This window comes from Aspergillus wentii, assembly GCF_001890725.1.
Source record: "Aspergillus wentii DTO 134E9 unplaced genomic scaffold ASPWEscaffold_4, whole genome shotgun sequence".
In the NCBI taxonomy this organism is placed as follows: domain Eukaryota; kingdom Fungi; phylum Ascomycota; class Eurotiomycetes; order Eurotiales; family Aspergillaceae; genus Aspergillus; species Aspergillus wentii.
In genome coordinates, this window is record NW_024467835.1 from 3,260,482 (window position 1) to 3,279,628 (window position 19,147).

At 47.8% G+C, this 19,147-nt stretch overlaps 8 protein-coding genes across 8 annotated transcripts; 4 read left to right on the forward strand and 4 right to left on the reverse strand.

Moving 5' to 3' along the window:
- Positions 1-918: 918 nt before the first annotated feature.
- On the reverse strand, positions 919-2,545 carry ASPWEDRAFT_111437 (uncharacterized protein; the record flags this gene model as incomplete). The annotated part of the gene is made up of 6 exons (XM_040828246.1): positions 919-1,309; positions 1,355-1,539; positions 1,589-2,005; positions 2,054-2,182; positions 2,228-2,262; positions 2,308-2,545. 6 exons carry the CDS (start codon positions 2,543-2,545, stop codon positions 919-921), a joined length of 1,395 nt encoding a protein of 464 aa, XP_040689550.1.
- A 1,131-nt stretch (positions 2,546-3,676) lies between these two features.
- Positions 3,677-5,076, forward strand: ASPWEDRAFT_109867 (uncharacterized protein; the record flags this gene model as incomplete). The annotated part of the gene is made up of 5 exons (XM_040828122.1): positions 3,677-3,788; positions 3,815-4,071; positions 4,118-4,311; positions 4,357-4,699; positions 4,750-5,076. The coding sequence occupies 5 exons, from the start codon at positions 3,677-3,679 to the stop codon at positions 5,074-5,076; spliced, it is 1,233 nt and encodes a 410-aa protein (XP_040689551.1).
- Positions 5,077-5,141: 65 nt separating this feature from the next.
- On the reverse strand, positions 5,142-6,058 carry ASPWEDRAFT_531736 (uncharacterized protein). Its single transcript, XM_040837842.1, has one exon. The coding sequence runs from the start codon at positions 5,966-5,968 to the stop codon at positions 5,207-5,209; it is 762 nt and encodes a 253-aa protein (XP_040689552.1). The 5' UTR covers positions 5,969-6,058; the 3' UTR covers positions 5,142-5,206.
- Positions 6,059-6,971, reverse strand: ASPWEDRAFT_531737 (uncharacterized protein). The gene has a single exon (XM_040837843.1). It carries the CDS (start codon positions 6,634-6,636, stop codon positions 6,148-6,150), a length of 489 nt encoding a protein of 162 aa, XP_040689553.1. The 5' UTR covers positions 6,637-6,971; the 3' UTR covers positions 6,059-6,147.
- Positions 6,972-7,627: 656 nt separating this feature from the next.
- ASPWEDRAFT_41107 (GcvT family protein) lies at positions 7,628-10,437 on the forward strand. The gene has a single exon (XM_040835476.1). It carries the CDS (start codon positions 7,720-7,722, stop codon positions 10,234-10,236), a length of 2,517 nt encoding a protein of 838 aa, XP_040689554.1. The 5' UTR covers positions 7,628-7,719; the 3' UTR covers positions 10,237-10,437.
- Positions 10,438-11,080: 643 nt separating this feature from the next.
- ASPWEDRAFT_110643 (aromatic ring-hydroxylating oxygenase subunit alpha) lies at positions 11,081-12,342 on the reverse strand (the record flags this gene model as incomplete). Its single annotated transcript, XM_040828194.1, has 2 exons — positions 11,081-11,519; positions 11,567-12,342. The coding sequence occupies 2 exons, from the start codon at positions 12,340-12,342 to the stop codon at positions 11,081-11,083; spliced, it is 1,215 nt and encodes a 404-aa protein (XP_040689555.1).
- Positions 12,343-13,476: 1,134 nt separating this feature from the next.
- ASPWEDRAFT_156127 (NAD(P)/FAD-dependent oxidoreductase) lies at positions 13,477-15,038 on the forward strand (the record flags this gene model as incomplete). The annotated part of the gene is made up of 2 exons (XM_040829697.1): positions 13,477-14,582; positions 14,632-15,038. The coding sequence occupies 2 exons, from the start codon at positions 13,477-13,479 to the stop codon at positions 14,891-14,893; spliced, it is 1,368 nt and encodes a 455-aa protein (XP_040689556.1). The 3' UTR covers positions 14,894-15,038.
- A 2,650-nt stretch (positions 15,039-17,688) lies between these two features.
- On the forward strand, positions 17,689-18,690 carry ASPWEDRAFT_172669 (uncharacterized protein; the record flags this gene model as incomplete). Its single annotated transcript, XM_040830954.1, has 1 exon — positions 17,689-18,690. The coding sequence occupies one exon, from the start codon at positions 17,689-17,691 to the stop codon at positions 18,688-18,690; it is 1,002 nt and encodes a 333-aa protein (XP_040689557.1).
- Between the last annotated feature and the right edge of the window lie 457 nt (positions 18,691-19,147).

Here is a 19,147-nt window from a genome sequence, read left to right on the forward strand (position 1 = left end):
GATTAAGTAGGAATAGAATTGAAGATAGATGATGAATTTGGATGAGTGTTTAGTATCAAAAATTACTGAAGGGGAGGGGGCAATGGGTGGCTCCTTTATAACCAAGTGAAAGGCCACCTTCTGATTTCGACTGACTTCTATCGACGAGTGGCAATCTGACGTGGATTCAATCAGATTGCACCTGCGAGGTATCTTCGCTGCATGATCCTTCTAAATGAGGGGCATCTAGTTCAGCTTTTGCCGATCAGTTCGTGGGTAGTTCTTCATTGGAAGAGGACTCGTTACTTCTAACCAACATAGGATAACGCATCAAAGTGGAGAGCTCAGCCACACGCCGTATAAGGTGCTTTAAGTCGTTGATTGAACCAGCTGCAAAGGTAGACATGCAATGATCTCAATCAATCAAGGGAATAAGTGGGTCTATATGCAGGGATCCATGTCGGGTAGTCAGCTCCACTTTTCAATCTGAGATGTGGATGAAGTCCAGCCTCTTTCAGCTGCTCATCATGAGAATGTTCAGCTTATGAAGTGGGTAATCTCCATCAGCTACGCGCTGTCACATGAACCTCGGCTATGCTGCTGCATATAATGAGAACAGATTAGGCGGTTGTCTCAGGTCATACCCACTAGTATTATATTTAATTTGTTAGCTGAGAACTGGAGACGGCTTGACCTTATTGCCACTTTGATTTGCATGCGTAGATATGGTGGGATTCGATTGGCAACATGCGTAAATGGAAAGATTTAAAATAGAGTGAAAATGTCAAAATACTGACCCGAATCCATTACCATAGTGTTAGATCCAAGAGTGATTCTGACCCTCGACAGATACATTAATGTCGGAATATTAACTAACACTGCTGTATAAAGCAGCCAATCCAGGTAAATCCACCTCAACCCCAAGAAATGAGTGTCAAATTAGTAGTAAAGCGGCTTCTCAGGATCCGTGAAATCAAAAACAACACTCGAATGAGGCTTCGCTCCACCACGGTTCGCAAACTCCTTGCTAAAGTCGATAGTGCGGTTGAAACTGAGACTTCCATCCTCATTGAGGTCAATGTACAGCGCCTTGAAATCAGCGGGGGTGTTGATCAGACCAATCTCGCCGGTCTGCACGAAGTAATCGGTGACCACGACATGCTTCTGATCAGGGGTGACCTTGATATAATGGGGTCCGACAGTCGGTTGGTCTTCGTTGGGGTCATCGAGGCGCTTGACATTGTTGAGGTCGCTGATGTCCAGTGCGGCGATGTGGTTGGCTGTGGTGAGGGTGAGGTAGATGAAACGGCCGTCTTGGGAAATGTCGGTGCTGGGATTGTTAGCTATGCAGATGAGGGCGGGAGAGGGTACTTACTAGATGGCGACAGTGTCGCGGGCCTTGGGTCCGAGGTCATAAAGAAGCTCTGCAACACCGGGTTTGCCGTTGGCGTCTTTTCGCTGGGGATAGATGATCCAGACTTGGCCGAGATGGACTGCAGTTGCAAGAGCAGCGCCTTCGGGGTTGCCAGGAATGAACTTGACGTCTTGGATACCACCGCCCTGCAATCGTTAGCAAAGATAAGGCAGTAGAGATATGGGGGAAGCTCACATCAGGAATAGTAATCGTGTTAAGAATCTTCTTCGAATCCAAATCCCACAACCGGAGAGTATTGGCACGGTGGATACCCAGACTCGGCTTCAAGATAGTAACCGGCTCCACAAAGTCGGAAGTAAGGATGAACTTCCTCTCCCAGTCAATGCTGAGACCGTGAGGCGAGAACTGCTCCCCAAGAATGTTGAGAGTACTCTCCACATCCTCCGGCCACTCGTGGATAATGTCAAAGTTGGCATCTGTCTCGACCAGACGACCGGGAGATGTTCCCACGGCAGAACCCATGTAGGTGATGTAGAATCCACCGTCGGGCTTTGCACGGACTTCATCGGCGATGGAGGAGAGAAGAGCTCGGTTGCTCTCCTTGAAGGTGGGACGGTAGGGGTTGGAGGTGTCGAAGTAGAAACCGGTGTCCTGGAATAGATGAGATAATGTAATATTACTATTAAGGCGTTGACATACCTGTGTCTTCAACAAGGAGAGCAGACCACCCCCGAACAAGGTCTTGCCATCGAGAGATGGTCCAAGATGGTGGGGATCGTTGCCGCTGGATGGGACATCGGTAATCCAGAGTAGAGTTCCAAATGTTTCCTATCAGGTTAGAAATGGTATATAGATGAGATAGTGTATTCCTACATCGTCCAGACTGTAGGTCGCCAGAAAGTCTATCACTCATCAGCACCGATCCATTGGTAACAAGATATAAGACCACATACCCTTGTGCTGCTTATCAGCAGCACCAGTCCAAAAGTACCCGATCTTCTTAGGCTTGATGTCACTCGCAGTGAACGGAGGACTCTCAAGAGGAGGGGTGGGGACTTGGAGAATAGGCAGAGGAGGGGCATTCTCGGTCAGAGGCTCAGTTACACCAGGAATACTGGGGATGAGAGGAGGAAGGGAGAGACATTCTCCAATGGTGACGAGGGATGCCAGAGAAACAAGAGAATACTTCATCTTGAACGATTTTCGAGTGGAGGTGGAGATGGAGTGAGTTGGTTTGAGCACATTTGAGGGATTTATCATGTCTATATATACGGCCATCCTGCCCTACTTGGTGGATTTGTTGATATCCTTCCTCATATCGAACACATGGACAAAAGCACGCAAGAGCAGAGTTCGATCAATCTCAATATCGACAAGACGAATTTGATCTACGATATGACGAATATGTGATAGTTATTGGAATACGAGAAGCCCAATCCTGATTTCCTTCAACCAGGCCAGAGCTAGATGTGTTCGAGTTGCCATTTTGGACGACGCCAAGGAGTCAAGGTTCACCAAATGTCGTGATCAGTTCGTCTGGATGTTCACGAGATGGTCCAGCAGGGATATGGCAAGGATGGGTACCAGGTACTTGGCACGAGCTATAGGGTTTGTATACTGACTATCCGAATTGGTGATCAATGCTACCTATACCCTATACCACCAAGCAATTTCTGTATAGGGCAGGACTCGGAACAGTCCACAAGTACACTTTTCTAGACAGCATCATGCCCTACAACTCGAGGTCAAAGCAAAGCTTAACAAAGCCCTCGAGGACTAAACCTCGTATAAAAGATCAGCACCCGCCAAGGCCAGCCAAGAAATCACCGCACCACTCAATTGCCGAATAAATGGTGCAATTCTGTATAAAATGAACATGTCAACTGCAGAATGACAACCGCGTGTTGTCAAAGCTCAATCGAGTCCCTGGAATCGTCCCTGGATCGACGGGGTAATTTCCCCGCAAGGAACTGAAAGTCGGGGTGAACCCTCGATTTCGACACTATGCCAAGAATGAGGTTATACAGATGAACCTTATTGTGACTTTCCGTCCATAGAACGGGCTCATCTTATCAGGTTTAATTACCGTTAAGCTTGGGGGATCGGGATTTGAAGTGGACGGGCCTCGAATTGCATCATTTCGACTTTGTATATCTAGATTTTACTTTCTGTGTTCTTTGATGTAGTATTTACCCCTTTAGATCAACGTATTCGGAAGATGCGAGGGGGATGTTGTCATCATTAACGCTAATCATGGCGGGGATATAGAATATATAAAGATACCAAGACACTAGGATAACAACACAACAAGCACCAGCCAAGATGAAGTCAGTCTTCCTCCTCGCTGGACTCCTGTCCACTGCCTTTGCCTCTGCCATCGAGAAGCGATCCGATGCCGAACCCATCAGCGGTGGAAAGGGCGGGCCAATTCTAGGTAGGCAACCTCATTTACCTATTAAGACACCATCTCACAATATACAGGCGGAACCAACAAAGCCATCGACGCCCAAAACCCCGATGGTCTCCGCACCCAAAGCACCGATAATGGCTTTGTGCCCAACCTCAAGTGGAGTTTCTCTGACTCGCAGACGAAGCTTTTCCCCGGTGGTTGGAGCCGAGAGCAGGTCATTCAGGATCTTCCCCAGAGCCATGATATTTCTGGTGCGCAGCAGCATTTGAAGAAGGGTGCTACTCGTGAGCTGCACTGGCATCGTGTGGTGCGTCTTTCTTCCGCTGTGCTATGTTTGGATACTAATGATGTAGGCTGAATGGGGCTTCGTCTATAACGGCTCTCTCCTTCTTACTGGCGTTGACGAGAACGGTGGCTTCACTACCGAGAAGCTCGAAACGGGTGATATCTGGTACTTTCCCAAGGGCGTCGCTCATAACGTTCAAGGATTGGAAGAGGAGAATGAATATCTCCTTGTCTTCGACGATGGCGACTTTGAAAAGATCGGGTATGTCTTCCCACCCATCATATAAGACTTTGTCTAATCGAACAGAACAACCTTCATGGTCGACGACTGGATTGCCCACACACCGAAGGACATTCTTGCAAAGAACTTTGGCGTCAGTCCCTCTGTCTTTGACAAGGTGCCTCCCAAGTTCCCATACATTCTCAATGGCACCGTCAGTGAGGATTTGAAAAAGGCACCCGAGGGAAATCTCAAGGGCAACAGCTCGTATGTCTACCATACATACAAGCATCAGCCTGAGCCTGTTCCCGGAAATGGTGGTGTGTTCCGCAAGATTGACTCTACCAATTTCCCTATTTCCAAGACTATCGCTGCTACAGTTGTGGAGCTTGAACCAAAGGGCTTGCGAGAGTTGCATTGGCATCCCAATGTAAGTTTAATCTATCAATGTTATACTTGACGATGATACTAATGACTCAGGCCGAGGAATGGCTGTACTTCCACCAAGGCACCGGCCGCGCCACCATCTTCATCGGAGATTCGAAGGCTCGTACCTTTGACTTTAGAGGCGGTGATACTGCAGTCTTCCCTGATAATGCCGGTCACTATATTGAGAATACTTCTGAAACAGAGAAGCTGGTGTGGATCGAGATCTATCGCAGTGACCGCGTCGCCGATATCTCGCTGGCTCAATGGCTTGCTCTCACTCCTGCCGATACCGTGGCTAATGTGCTCAAGATTGATATCGAGGTTGTCAAACAAATCAAGAAGGAGAAGCAGGTCCTTATCCAGGGCAAGAAGGCTTAAACCGTTCATCGAAAATGTCTTTATCAGACATGGATTGGCATTATAGCAGTCTTAATTCGTGTACAGCAATTCAATTTACATTCTTATATCATATGCCTGTAGCTACACCCATGGCAGTTCCTCCTAATTTCTAATCCAAAAGGCTCAATGCCTCTGCCGTAGACCCTCCCTCAGTGGCCTCAATCAAGTCTTTCTCCTCTTCACCAATGCGACGAAATCCTCTCCAACGAATACAGCACCCACATTCCATTGTACAATGTGTCTTTCTTAGCAGCTCTATTCCATTATGTCCTCGTACTGGAACTCGACGAGGTGTATCGCAGCACCCACAACTATGAGAACAACAGCCCAACCGCCGTATACAATCCCTTCTGTCGTGCTCCCATCGTTCGTCGTCAGTAATATGGTTATACTCTGCAATCCAAACACCACCAGGACTCCTGGACTGCAATTTGACCATCGCTTGCCTATTCATCCAAACACGTTGCATCACCCGATCAAGCTCCTGCTCAACTCTTTCCAGCAGTCCCTCTTCCTTCCGAGTAAGGATGCTTGACTTAGCCTTCTCTCGTAGGCTTTCTCTCCCTTCGAGGAGATATATCTCGCGCTGTAAGATCTCATTCAGCTCGTGGCGGCTCGCAAGGAATAGACGGATGTATTCGTATTGTCCTTTTGTGTCTTCGATCGATGTTAACGCTTTCAGGATGCGTCGAGTAACCCAGGACAGGTTCGTATGCGAGCGTTGTCTTAGAAGGCAATTGCACTGCCGAATTATCTCCATCGTGTTCTCCTTCCCTGCTAAGGCTGCCACGAAGGCCCAGAGGGTAAGGGCTCCGGTGAGAATAACGAGGAACTTTAACATTGTTTGCACAATCAGAGCCAGAATCAACATTTTGCTTTTGATTCTTTGGACGATGGCTGAGCTCTGTACGGTAGAAAGGGGAAATATGACAGCTTAAAGGCACTTGTTTGACTGTGAGTTGGTTATGAAGAGAGTTCGTGGCAACCCGTTGGGCTTTTCGGTAGGCATTGAAGCCGTTGACTGCTCCCATTTCTCAGTGCAGTGACTGCCTAGATATAACACGCATTTACTACAATATCTGGATGCTGCAACCATCGTGTGCCATGGGCGCCTGGGTACCTTAGCATAACTCTTGTGTCAAATAATAGTGCAGAGCAGTTGAGCGCTATACTGTGTCTAAAGCGGAAGAGACCTGCGCCTTCCCAATGTGGAAGAAGAAGGAACGTCCTCGGCGGGGCAAAAGATCTTCGCAGATGGCGCACGCAAATTTCTTTCTTTCTCCCGGTCAAACATCGTGAAATTGCGCTGAAAGCACCACCATGATGAATCTCACCGTCTTCGACCAAGGAGAGGTCATCCTCTTCGCCTCCTGGTCCCCCTCCGCCGCCGAGATCGCCTGCTTTTTGGTGGCGGTGGTCGCCCTCGTCACCCTCATCGCCCTCCCCATCGTCGGCCTGTTCCTCCTGGCCTCCAGGGCCATATATCTCTTCTCGCCGGCCACTCTCATCAGAGAGATTCGGTAATGCAAACTCATTCATATGCGAGAATCATCCCCTAATCATCGCATAGGAGAGCGCTCAATTAGGCTGCGGCCAGTGGGGTTGTCTTGTTTTTTTCTTCAGTTTTTTGTTCTCTTCCCCTCGGATAGAGAAGCAAAAGAAGCGGCGAATGCAAGACTGTATAAGGTATGCAGTCGATTCATTCAATAGCTTAATATTAACTGCTAACCATGGTAGATATAGAGGCTCTTGTTGCTGCGGAAATGAGCATATGTTATCAATCGATATAGCTATCGCGCCGTCTGGCAGCCAGAATGAAATCGTTGAACACACAAGATAACAAAGCCTAATAAAGGATACAGAGCGGTAGTAGTAGTAGTAGTAGTAGTAGTAGTAGAAGAAGAAGAAGAAGAAGAAGAAGAAGAAGAAGAAGAAGAAGAAGAAGAAGAAGAAGGTCACATCTGGCCGGGTTTGGTCGAGTGTATAGAAGGACAATGGATATGGTAGGTAGATTAAATCATTTCATTCAACGATATCTCGATGCTTGACCAGTGGTTGAGATAGCGATCAACCCGAGGCGTGCACTACATACACAGTACACCGATAGAATGGAGGCTGCACACGTTTGGCTGGTAGATATATTTGATACGGAAGTCTATATAGATACCGAGGACGAACAACCAGCTTGGACAGCATTTAAAAGGCCAACTTAGTACTTGAGCCGATAATAGCCAAAATATGCATATTCTCTAGCTAACGGGACCCCTTTACTCTTATCGTCCAATAAAGTGCACACAGAATACATATTCAACTCCACAAGATAAAGAATCTAAGCTAGAATCTCTGAATACATTGTTTCCTTAATTAGTTAATTATATTCGTATTTTCGCTTGTACGCCAGCTGTCACTGGTTGATATGTGTGGATGGAAATCGTATCCCAATCGGGTATCCCCGTCCAGAGCATCCCGAAATAGCCATGCGGGGTAACACATCACTGCATCCAACAAAGATACCATGCCGGGAGGTGCGGAGATAGCAAGGCGATAGGATAACCATCCAGAGATAATATATAACAAATAGCATCATGTCTATTGTCAACCATACACAATCATCTTTTCATCATGCCACCATCAACACCACGCATCGTCATCATCGGAGCCGGCATCGTGGGCACAAACCTTGCCGACGAACTGGTCTCGCGAGGATGGAACAACATTACTGTCGTCGAGCAGGGCCCGTTGCACATGCCGGGCGGCTCGACATCACATGCCCCCGGTCTCGTGTTTCAGACCAGCCCGTCCAAGACGATGACTCGGTTTGCCAGTTATACGGTGGACAAGTTACTCAGTCTTGATTGCTTTAATCAGGTTGGGGGACTCGAGGTGGCGACGACGCCAGAGAGAGTGGAGGAGTTGAAGCGGAAACATGGATATGCGGTTTCGTGGGGGATAGATGCAAGGCTTGTCAGTGCGGAGGAGTGTATACGGATGTACCCTCTTTTGAATAAGGATATCGTGCTTGGGGGTCTACACATTCCCAGTGATGGTCTGGCGCTGGCTGCGCGTGCGACACAGCTGCTTATCGAGCGTACGCGTCAAGCTGGCGTGAAGTATATTGAGTCGACACCGGTGACCGGCATCGAGAAGAAGAACCACCGAGTGACAGGCGTCAATACCCCTGGTGGCATCATCCCCGCGGATATCGTCGTTTCCTGTGCTGGTTTCTGGGGCGTCGAAGTAGGCGCCATGGCTGGAGTGAAAGTTCCTTTGCTTCCTCTGGCGCATCAGTATGCGAAGACGACCAAGGTGCCTTCTCTGGCAGGCAGAGATATTAACAACCGACCAAATGGAAAGAACGCCATCTATCCCATTCTACGACACCAAGACCAAGATCTTTACTACCGTGAACATGGCGATCAGTATGGCATTGGCTACTATGGCCACCGTCCGATGCCAGTAGAGGCAGCTTCATTGGGCCTCACTTCGAAGAACGTTGATGAAAAGAACATGCCATCTCGACTTCAGTTCACCAAGGAAGACTTTGATCCCGCGTGGAAGGAATCCCAGCACCTTCTCCCAGCTCTCCGAGATACGCAGCTTGCCGACGGCTTCAACGGCATCTTCTCCTTCACACCAGATGGTGGACCGGTCATCGGACAAGCACCAGAGCTCGATGGCTTCTATGTCGCTGAAGCTGTCTGGGTGACGCACTCTGCCGGCGTCGCACGAGCAGTCGCTGAGATCCTCACCACTGGCCAGTCTAACATTGATGTCTCCGAATGCGAGCTGTCCCGATTTGAAGCTATCCAATTAAGCCGCAACTATGTCAGCGAGACATCCCAACAGAACTTTGTCGAAATATACGATATCCTTCATCCACTACAGCCGAAGGAGTCACCACGGCAGCTTCGAACAACTCCATTCTACCATCAGCAGCGGATTCTAGGTGCTGTTTTCCGTGAGGTTGGAGGTTGGGAACATCCATCCTGGTATGAGGGAAATAGGCATTTGCTCAAATATCTCCCCTCCAAGTGGCAGCCCGTCGAGCGAGACTCCTGGTCAGCGAAGTTCTACTCGCCCATTGCTGTTGCAGAGGCGTGGAGGACGCGCAATGCAGTCGCCATGTACGACATGACTACTTTCCATCGCTTTGAAGTGTCTGGTCCTGGAGCCGCTCATCTGCTTAACCGGCTAAGCACCGGAGATGTCATTGCTACAAAGCCTGGGTCAATAGTCTACGCCCTTCTTCTCAACAGCAATGGCGGAATCCGCAGTGACATTTTCATCTCACGCCTCGACGATGAAGTCTTCCAGGTGAATGCAAACTCTGCGACCGATCTAGCCTATCTTTCCTACGAAGCCAAACAACAGCAGCAATGGGTACAAGTCCGCGAAATCACAGGCAGTACATGCAGCATCGGTCTCTGGGGACCTCGTTCCCGAGACGTCATCAGCACGATCAGCACTGATGATCTAAGCAACCCAACATTGCCTTATCTCGGCGTCAAGAAAGCGACCATCACCAACATCCCAGTTACCATGTTTCGAAAGTCCTACGTCGGCGAGTCTGGCTGGGAGATTCAATGCAGCGCTGAATACGGACATCGACTTTGGGATGTTATCTCCCAAGCAGGAAAGCCACATGGTATCATCGCAGCAGGACGCCACGCGTTCGACGCATTGAGAATCGAAAAGGGTTACCGGATCTGGGGCAAAGATATGACGACTGAACACGATCCATACGAAGCCGGAGTCGCATTTGCCATTAACACGAGCAAAAAGGAAGACTTTGTTGGGAAGACTGCACTCCAACGACGCTCACAACAAGCACTCGCTCGACGACTACGCTGTCTCACTGTTGATGATGGCCGTTCCGTCATCCTCGGTAAGGAGCCTGTATATTACAGCGGCAAACCGGTCGGATACGTGACCAGTGCTGCGTTTGGGTATACGGTCGGCAAGCCTGTAGCGTATGCTTGGCTACCTGGCCTTCTCGACATCGGTGATGCTGTCGAGATTGAGTATTTTGGGCGCCAGATCAGGGCTACCATCACGGCTGAGCCGTTGTATGATCCGCAGATGAGTCGTTTGTATGGCGATGGATCGTCTGTTGACCGACCTTTCAAGTCTTTGTTGTAGATAAGTGGGAACTAGAAGAATTACGAGAATACTATTTCATGATACGGACTATCTTATTGAATTATATTTCTATATTTGATTGAGCATTTAACTGAACAACATTTCTGTTAATCTGGAAGATAAACATTCTATACTAATTTTCTTGTTGATAACCTACATTGCTAGAAATATATAGCAGACCACAACTACAATAAGCACATTCCTCAGCCCCACCCCTTTAGTCAAGAATATACTAAAATATTATTGATTTTACGAAGATTGATCATGGTGATCACCGTTTTAGCCGAATAGATAATCTCAATAAAATATTGGGTGATTCCAGAATTTGTCAAGGGAGCTCTAAGATTAAGATAAGACACCAGGCAAGAGAGGAAGGTGATCGACATCGGGCGGGGTCTGATTACCCGATCCGGCGTCGATTTCCATCTGGACGTTGGATGTCCATGCACAGCGTTGGACAAGAAAAAAGGTTCAACAACAACAGATAAGTATATGCATGATAGCTGGCGGCCCAAAAGATAAGAGATGACTCTGGAGATATCTCAAGGTAATTTTACTATACGAACTCGATATATTTCCTGTGGTGAGTGGCTGAAGATACCAAGACTAATTTATCATGTGTGCACAATATAAGAATCAATGTACTAGTTATCTCTCTTCCATGGGCATATGTTTATGGAATTAGGCCGATCCATGTTGCATCTTTTTTCTTTCCTTACGGTTTTCCTGTCGAGATAGAGATGTTGAATAACAGTAAATTAATCATAAATCATAGCTAGGCTAAATATCAATGCAATTCTATAGAAATCAAATCATCAAAACGCAATAATAGTAATAAGATAAACTACCAAGCCGTCGCCGCCGCTGGTGCCCCCAGATTCGAGCAACACTCACTCCCCGCGCCACAAGACGGCAGACTCGAGCAGAACTGCATATCCTTCGCACTCGTCTTTGCATCTGCAGTCTTGGGCAGACTCTGTCTGGCTGGCCAGATCTCCTCCTTGGCTTTTTCTTCGCGTTGGCTGTGTTCTGTGACGGCGTCCCGAACGACTTTCTGGAAGTAGAGGGGTCCTTTTTCCATTTCGGGGTGCAGCTCGCCAGCGTTGAGGTTCTTCTGGGTGAGCTCACAGTGGTCTTTGTCCTCCGACATGATGCGTTTGTATGTTGACTTGATGAGTTCAAAGTCTTCGTTCTTTGATTCTTTGTGGCGGTAGACTTCGTACTTCATGATGGAGGTGGTGGGGGAGGTGGAAACGAGGCGCTGCAGGAAGAAGAAGTGTGGTCTAAATAGTCAGTATATGAAGTCATATAGAAGAGTGGATAGACTTACAAGACAGTCATGGATGCATTAGGGAAGTAGTAGGTACTGGCATTCTTCAACCCAGCCGCAACCTGGTCCGGCTTGGAGTGAGCATCGATGGTGCTGGCATCCACCAACGAAGGAACATCCGGGTGTGTCGTCCTGCTGTAGTTGTCTGCCAGAATCTTCCAGTTATACCCGCCCTCCATTTCCCAGGTGTGGTCGAACTCGAAGTTCTCAGAGTTGAAGTCCTTGAATCGAGGCTGCAAATCGATACCCTTGAATTCATCTTCCCATGCAATCTCTGGCTTCTCGCCTGCGTCAAGGTTCACCCAGATAAATCCATTGACATCGATGTGCACGTGGATGGGGAGAAGACCGTTCTTGCTCTTGTCGAACCCATCCAGATCCTGGTATCCAGGTGCCTTGGCAAGGTTACCGTTCAACCCATACGACCAGCCGTGGTATTTGCAGGAGAAGATCCTAGCCGAGCCCTGTTCCTCCGTGACGACTGGAAAGGCACGGTGGCGACAGACATTGTGGAAGGCGTTGATCTTTTTTGTGCGGTCGAGGGTAAGAATGAACTGGTATCCAGCGACATCGTAGCGGATATAGTCACCGACGTTGGGGAGACGGAGTTTGTGTGTAGTCAGAAGCCACTTTTTCGAAAAGATAGCGCGGCGTTCGAGCTCGAACATCTCCTGGGAGGTATACCACGAAGCTGGCAGGGCGCGCATCGCATCCTTCTCGACGGTAGAGTTGGAGGCCTCACCGAGGCCGAGATAGCTCCACATTGAAGAGACCATTGTGAAGTGTGAAGTGTGAAGTGTGTGAAGAAGAAAGATGATAAGAGTAGATAATTCAAGAGATGGAAGGAAGTTAACGGTTTTATGGTTCTCCAATGACGGCCGATGATGAACTTCTTATATGTCGTAACCTTGACCATGCCCCGCGCCCTCAGATATCCAGACACGATTGATACCAGAAACCGCTCATACTGGAATGTTGGGTATCAGATCGGCTGATGCTCTCTACTGTGTCACGCGGTTTATCTCCCAAGCATATCCCTTCACTGTGTAAACATGGCGTTACGGAAGATAATTTGCTGAAAAGGGAATAATCTCACTGTTTACCTAAATAAGGTAGTCGGTCCAATGACAGGGGTTGATACGATCATGATATCATGGTGGTTTTGTCGTCAAATTATCATTTGTTCTTTTTGGCCGTTTCAAGCAAACTATTATCTCTACACACTTCTTAAAAATGATAGATTATGCATGTCATCCAAGATAAGTCTCCCGTCCTATTGTCCATCTGCATTCTTTATCGGACGAACTTTCTACAAGATAGATAGCCAGACAGTACTTTTGCTAGTACTATCAATGCCCCACTACACTTCACGTTCACGAAATGTGTCATATATACCGGTGGCAATATTTACCGGGCAGTATTTCTGCCTACAGGTATTATTTCGCAGTTTGATACTACCGTAATAACTCACCGAATGTCGGGACTAGCATATCGATTGCCATATAATAATCCCCGCTCATGTCATTATTACGCCCTTTCAAGACAAGCCAGAGCCTAGACCCGCAGATACCGATAATCGAAGCGTGCAGATCTGCCGCAAAATCAAACATTCGCAAATGCTTTCTCGATCGGGCAAAAAGCTGTCATGCCTTCCCCACATTATCCCCGCATGTTCTCCACGTGATCCAAGCTTCCTCATACACTAGTCCCAAAACAGCAATATTTTCCCTCTAGCTTCACGATAGACGACTTATCCGCGGAGAACGCACCATATAACGGCCTTACACGCCGGCGCCAAGGCGGCTCTGATCCCGGTCCCGAGCCGGTGCTTTAATTATTTGGCTCTTTTAAATGGGTTCTCAATTGACCACTCATGTGAGAGTTGGTATCATTTCTACATATCTCTCGGCATGGATAAGACGCAACGCATTGTCATCGTCGGGGCAGGGGTTTTTGGCCTGTCGACTGCCCTCCACCTCGCAGAAGATGGCTTCAGTTCAGTGACGGTTCTTGACCGGTCAATGCCTCCCGTTCCTGATGGGTCGAGCGTTGACATTTCCCGTGTGATCCGCTTCGATTATGGTGACAAGGTCTACGCGGAGATCGCGAAGGAGGCGTATGATCTGTGGCTTAATAGCCCTGAATATGCGGACTCTTTCCACCAAACTCCTTGTGTGTGGACGTCGCAGCGAACCGGCTCCGCTGGGTCAGTGCTAGCTGGTGGATCGGATTTCATCAGAAAGACTAAAGTCATTCTGGCTGAGCTGGGCCAGGATTGGCACACGCTTGACGATGCACAGGCATTGAAGCGCCGTTTCCCTACTGTATCAGGAACTCCTATTGGAGAGGGCTTTGAAGGCTTCTACAACAACTCTGGTGGATGGGCGGATGCAGGACTTGCCATTGCTGGACTGCGTGATCGTTGTATTCTCGCTGGTGTGTCGTTTGTGACTGGCCCTCATGGACAGGTTACGGAGCTCGAAAAGGCACCGGATGGATCTGTCAAGGCAGTCAAGACGATCAATGGTGGCCGTGTTACCGGTGATAAGTTCATCTTGGCCACTGGTGCATGGACTGCTGGTATTGTGCCAACATGGAATACAATGGCTGCAACAGCCCAGATTGTTGGATTCGTCCGACTTACCCCCGAAGAGGTCAAGAAGCTCAAAGACCTCCCCATCATCTTCAACTTGTCCACTGGCTTTTTCAGCTTCCCTCCCCATGAGCAGACAGGCTATCTCAAGGTTGCCTGCCATAGTTTCGGGTATACCCTTTCTTCCACCGACAATATTTCCTCACCACCCACTCAAGCAATTCCCGCTCGCGCCAACTTTATTCCAGAGGAGGGAATGCAACGGCTCCTCGCTGGGTTGAAGGAGATTGTCCCGGAACTAGTATCAAGAGGCTTCGAAAAGACATGCCTCTGCTGGTACAACGAGACACCGACTGGTGACTTTATCTTCGACTATCACCCCGACCATAAGAACCTCTTTGTTGCCACTGGTGGCACTGGACAGTATGTACCCTCTATCTTCTAGAATGAGACACGACGCTAACTAAAACAGCGCATATAAATTCCTCCCTGTCATTGGAAAGTACATTTCTCGTGCTTTCCAGGGCCAACTACCCACCGACCTTTCCGAAAAGTGGAAGTTCAACGTCGAATACCAAAAGCGTGCCAGAGAGGAGATTTTCACTGGGGCCGCAAGTCGCAATGGAGGTGATGGAAGCCGCGGAGGACCAAACAGGAGGGAATTCACGCCAAAGGAGAGAGACACTATCATGTCTATGACCAATGCCCTGTCCAAGAGGCATTCTAGAGTATAGATTTTTTGTTGGTTTCGTGGTGATTTTATTTGGAATTCAAAGCGGCTGTAATAATCTTATCTAGAGTTGGAGTTGTCGGCCTTCTGTTAGAGTCTCTAGTACTATTCATTATATTCGCAAAGCCGGATTTTTCATCAAAGCCGTTTATTCCGTTGAAAAAGTCTATCGATAAAAGAGAAGCGAACACTAATCCCGCGTCTGCTTTACTATTTATTAGTTATAAGGTCTCTAAGCTCGGAATCGGATAACTTAGTTGGCACGAATCCGCGCAGGGCAACAACGAGGGCAACGACAGCACGCGTAAGAATTCGAATCCAACAGTTTCAAACCAAACCGTCTCAAGGACTGTCAGTACAAATCATTATCGATCAACTGCAAGGCAAAGACCGTCACGACCAGGAGAAAGAGGGCGAACATGTACACCCAGCCTGTCGGTGATGATGGAAATTGTCATTGGCATCTTTGTTTTGGTCAAGGGATATTTTGATTAATTCAAGTGATAAAGATGATGCAGATCATGCTTGGTAGGCAGTTCGACCAGCGTTGGTGGCAGTGTCACACTGGGCGACTTGCCCTAATTCCGAATCTGGAAGGAGGGCTGTGTTCCTTCTGCAATATCAACACAAACTGAGTGGCATCATACCCATGGCCTTTTAGACTGGCTTCCAGTCTATGTGCCGTCTACGATTTAGAATTTGTTGCAAGGTTTGAGTCTAAAAACAAAGGGCGGATGTTATTAAATCGTGTTTTGGAAATTGATGAGTCGGAATACACAATTGAAAAATTGCTCCGATGAGCGCAGTTTGATTCGCCGTTTCAATCCTACCTCTCATTCCTTTTACAAGATGATCGATTGAGAATGAATATACGTCTTGAGATTATGGGTTAAACACGCTTTCTTGCATCTTCTTTCTGAACGGACGGGGGAAAAAGAAGACACCTTGGCAAGAAAAGATCTCAACCTCAAACGAAAATACGAGAAAACTCTTATATTTCTTCCTGATAGTAGGCCCCATCTATGAAGTCTTATATTCCGCCCGGAATCAAGCCCTTAAGCGTGTCTCTCGAGGAATTGGTACGGTCCCTGGAACAGTGGAACCCCTGCTGTCTATCCACGGAATTCCCTTTGATATAACAACAGTTCGGTTATTCTATTCTCAGTAAGAATGGCAATATTGTAACAGTAACGAAAGGAGTAGTAAGATGGGCTGCCCTGATCCGTTCCACGAAATAGTCAGTACATGAGCCCTTCGCATCGCCGTAGTTTGAAACACCTCAATTCTCTGATGTATCACTCTGGAGACAAACGGAAGTCTTTATAGGCAAAGGAAAGGATAAGCCCTAGCCCCTGCTTGTCGAAACAAAAGCCACACTTATTTCTCCGTGCTTCGTTGTGGAATCCGCTGCGACGAGGCGCATCTGTTGGGTTTGATTGTTCTCAACCGACAGACAAAAGACTTGCTCCCCGACTGGGAGCTCTGAGACTTACTTTCGTCTGGTAAATGGGTTATCCTCTGGCCGTGGTAGGGAGCGCTTCGTCTGTGTCAAAGTGCCATAATATGCGTTAGAGAGGCCTCTCAAAACGGCTGGGTTTAGGGAGGAGACTCAATCGAGACAATTAATGAGAACCTTTCCGAATCATCAACAATTCAACAGAATATAGTATTTCCGATTCGAATGCCATGTACTAGGGTGATACCAAGAAAGTAGTAGGTCACTTCAGGGCCATTGTTTGGGGGCTCGACCGAGAAGCGATTTCCCAAAAGGGAACGAGCACACTGGCACGTGACAGTCATATCATTCACTGCTCTCTCTCTCTTTCCAGTATTGCCGAGCGTAATTTTCCCAAACACTGGGAAAAGAGAATGTCCCCAACAACAACTTCCTTTCTCTCCCACTTCCAACATCCCTTCTAATTGCATCTGCCATCGCACCCTGCATCACCAACGACAGCGACGACGATGTGGTTCGAGTTCTTCCAGGTAACCTTCCTGTTCTCAGCGTGATTGTCGGCTTGTTGAAATTATGGGGATTCACCCTCAACTGACCTTTTCGATCGTCCGCGCACCGCTCTACTAGTCCCGTGGACTGTTACTTGGAAAAGCTTCTCCGCTCTCGGGCGTCACAAGACCAGTACGACAAAGAACAGGCAGCGATCAAAACCTGGGAGGCCGGCATGAAAAAGTTTCACGAGATCCTTCAACACGAAACCTACCTTCTCGAAGAGCGCGAAACGCTACGCCAAGATCCCTCGGTGACACGACTCAAATCGATGCTGAGCTCAAACAGATCAAGCGGCGTCTCTGGAAAAACGGACAAAATCTTACCAAATTAAACGAGGAATGCCCCCAAGGCGCTTGGGTGGATCATTACTTTTCTCTTTCGGAGGATGAATTGTGGGAAAAGGGTCGACGGAACTGTGAGGTTCGTTTGGGCTGCTGTATCCGTGGCTGTGGCTGTTGCAAAGCAATTCGGTGTGCTCCAGCAGGACAGGAAGGGAGCATCCCCAACTTCAAAATGCATCGTGTGCATTGTACGAACGAGTGTAATTGTTGCATTCGCTGGAGGGGATTTCGCCATCTTGATGATGAGCAAAGCCTGGTGAAAGTTCACAAATCTACTGCGGAGGTCGAGGATCAGTAGAACGGATTGATATTTTGCTGCATGAGATACTGGTGTCCTTTGATTGTTGACTGAAGCCTAGAATAGGTCATTCGTCGTTAAACCATGGAAACATTCGGATAACACATTACCTTCTCATTCCGTTGTAGACATCCCACCATCAACTCGACAAAATGGAACAAAGCGACCATCTAAAAGCAGTGGGCAGTCATCCTATCCATGCCTCTGTCGATGATATTCGTGATCTTGTTACTGCCACTGCAAAGCTTCAAGAACGCCATAATATCCAACAGACCTATCCTTTGCCACAAGAAACCCCGCTCCCAGAACCACGTCGCATAGCAGAAGTCCTCGACTCGCTTGCTAATCTCTGCGTCTCCAAGCCCCGCCAAGAAGTGCTAGCAACTGCTTTGAGAGTAGACGATAGAACCAAATGTGTGGAATTAATTCTCACGGGAAATGAGGACATTCAGGATACAACATGCAACCATGTCAAGGAAATTTGGGCGGGCTTGAAGCGTATCTCCGCCCGTTTCCTTCAGTTACGACCACAAGACATCCACGATGAGGGACTAGAACGAGAGCAGAACATCTTCGCTTATAGCTGTCTGAACTTCCATTTCGAGAAATTGAAAAACCGCGTTAATGCGCAGTTCGCTCTGTTTTGTGATATCGACACTGACAACCTTGACTCTGCGCATCCGTTTCACAACCTTCGCCAATCAATCATCACCATCGAAGAGCTTTATACTCGAGACGACGATGCCAAAGTTGGAAGACCCTCCAACCCGGCCTCTTGGAAAACAATGTTCAAGTGCCTCCGCATTGCCAAGGACGAAACCGAAGATTTTTGGGCAGGCGGAGGGTTTCGATCTGACACTAGCAAAAATACCTCCATAGCATACCCATATATTGGACTATCAGAAATACCATGCATCGGTTGCCAGGCGTTTTTCGAAGCGATCAATGGGGTCTGCGGCACGAACTACAAGATGCGGCCTTCAACTAGCAAATCTACCAGGCCTTGGTTATTCCCCCATACCTGCCCTCATAGTGTGTCTGTCATTGAAAGAATGTATCAGATCTTGGCTGTCGATCTGATAAAGTGGTATCCTGGATACCGACCAAAACCAGCCCAGTCAGATCCAGTCCCAAAGCCGACAGTTCGTTTGTAAGCTGGATTGGTTATTTCCACAGAAGATGAACGCGATAATCTGCACAAGGCCTTGAGAATATATATGCAGACCAATCCAAATGGTAGTTGGAATCTTTGAAGACATCCGACTTTCTATTCGGGTCGATGATTTTGAAGCAGCTTGCAATTACCCACACCAGCATTTCTCCTGAAAGAATATCATTTATTACCATGATTGCTAGATTGTACACTGCCCAGTATTATATATACTCGCGTAGCTCGGCATCACTGGAATGTTGGCACTCTACCAAGGCGGTATTGAGCTGTGCCTCAGATCTTACGGCGTGTCACCAGGTTGGGTATTGATCACCCTTCATTGTTGATATACGTTTGGATAGCATTAAAATAAGATACAAGAATCACTAGCCAAGTAAAGACCTTATAAACAGCTCATGACTACGTTACTTTATATCTTCTATGAGCACAGTTTTCGGATT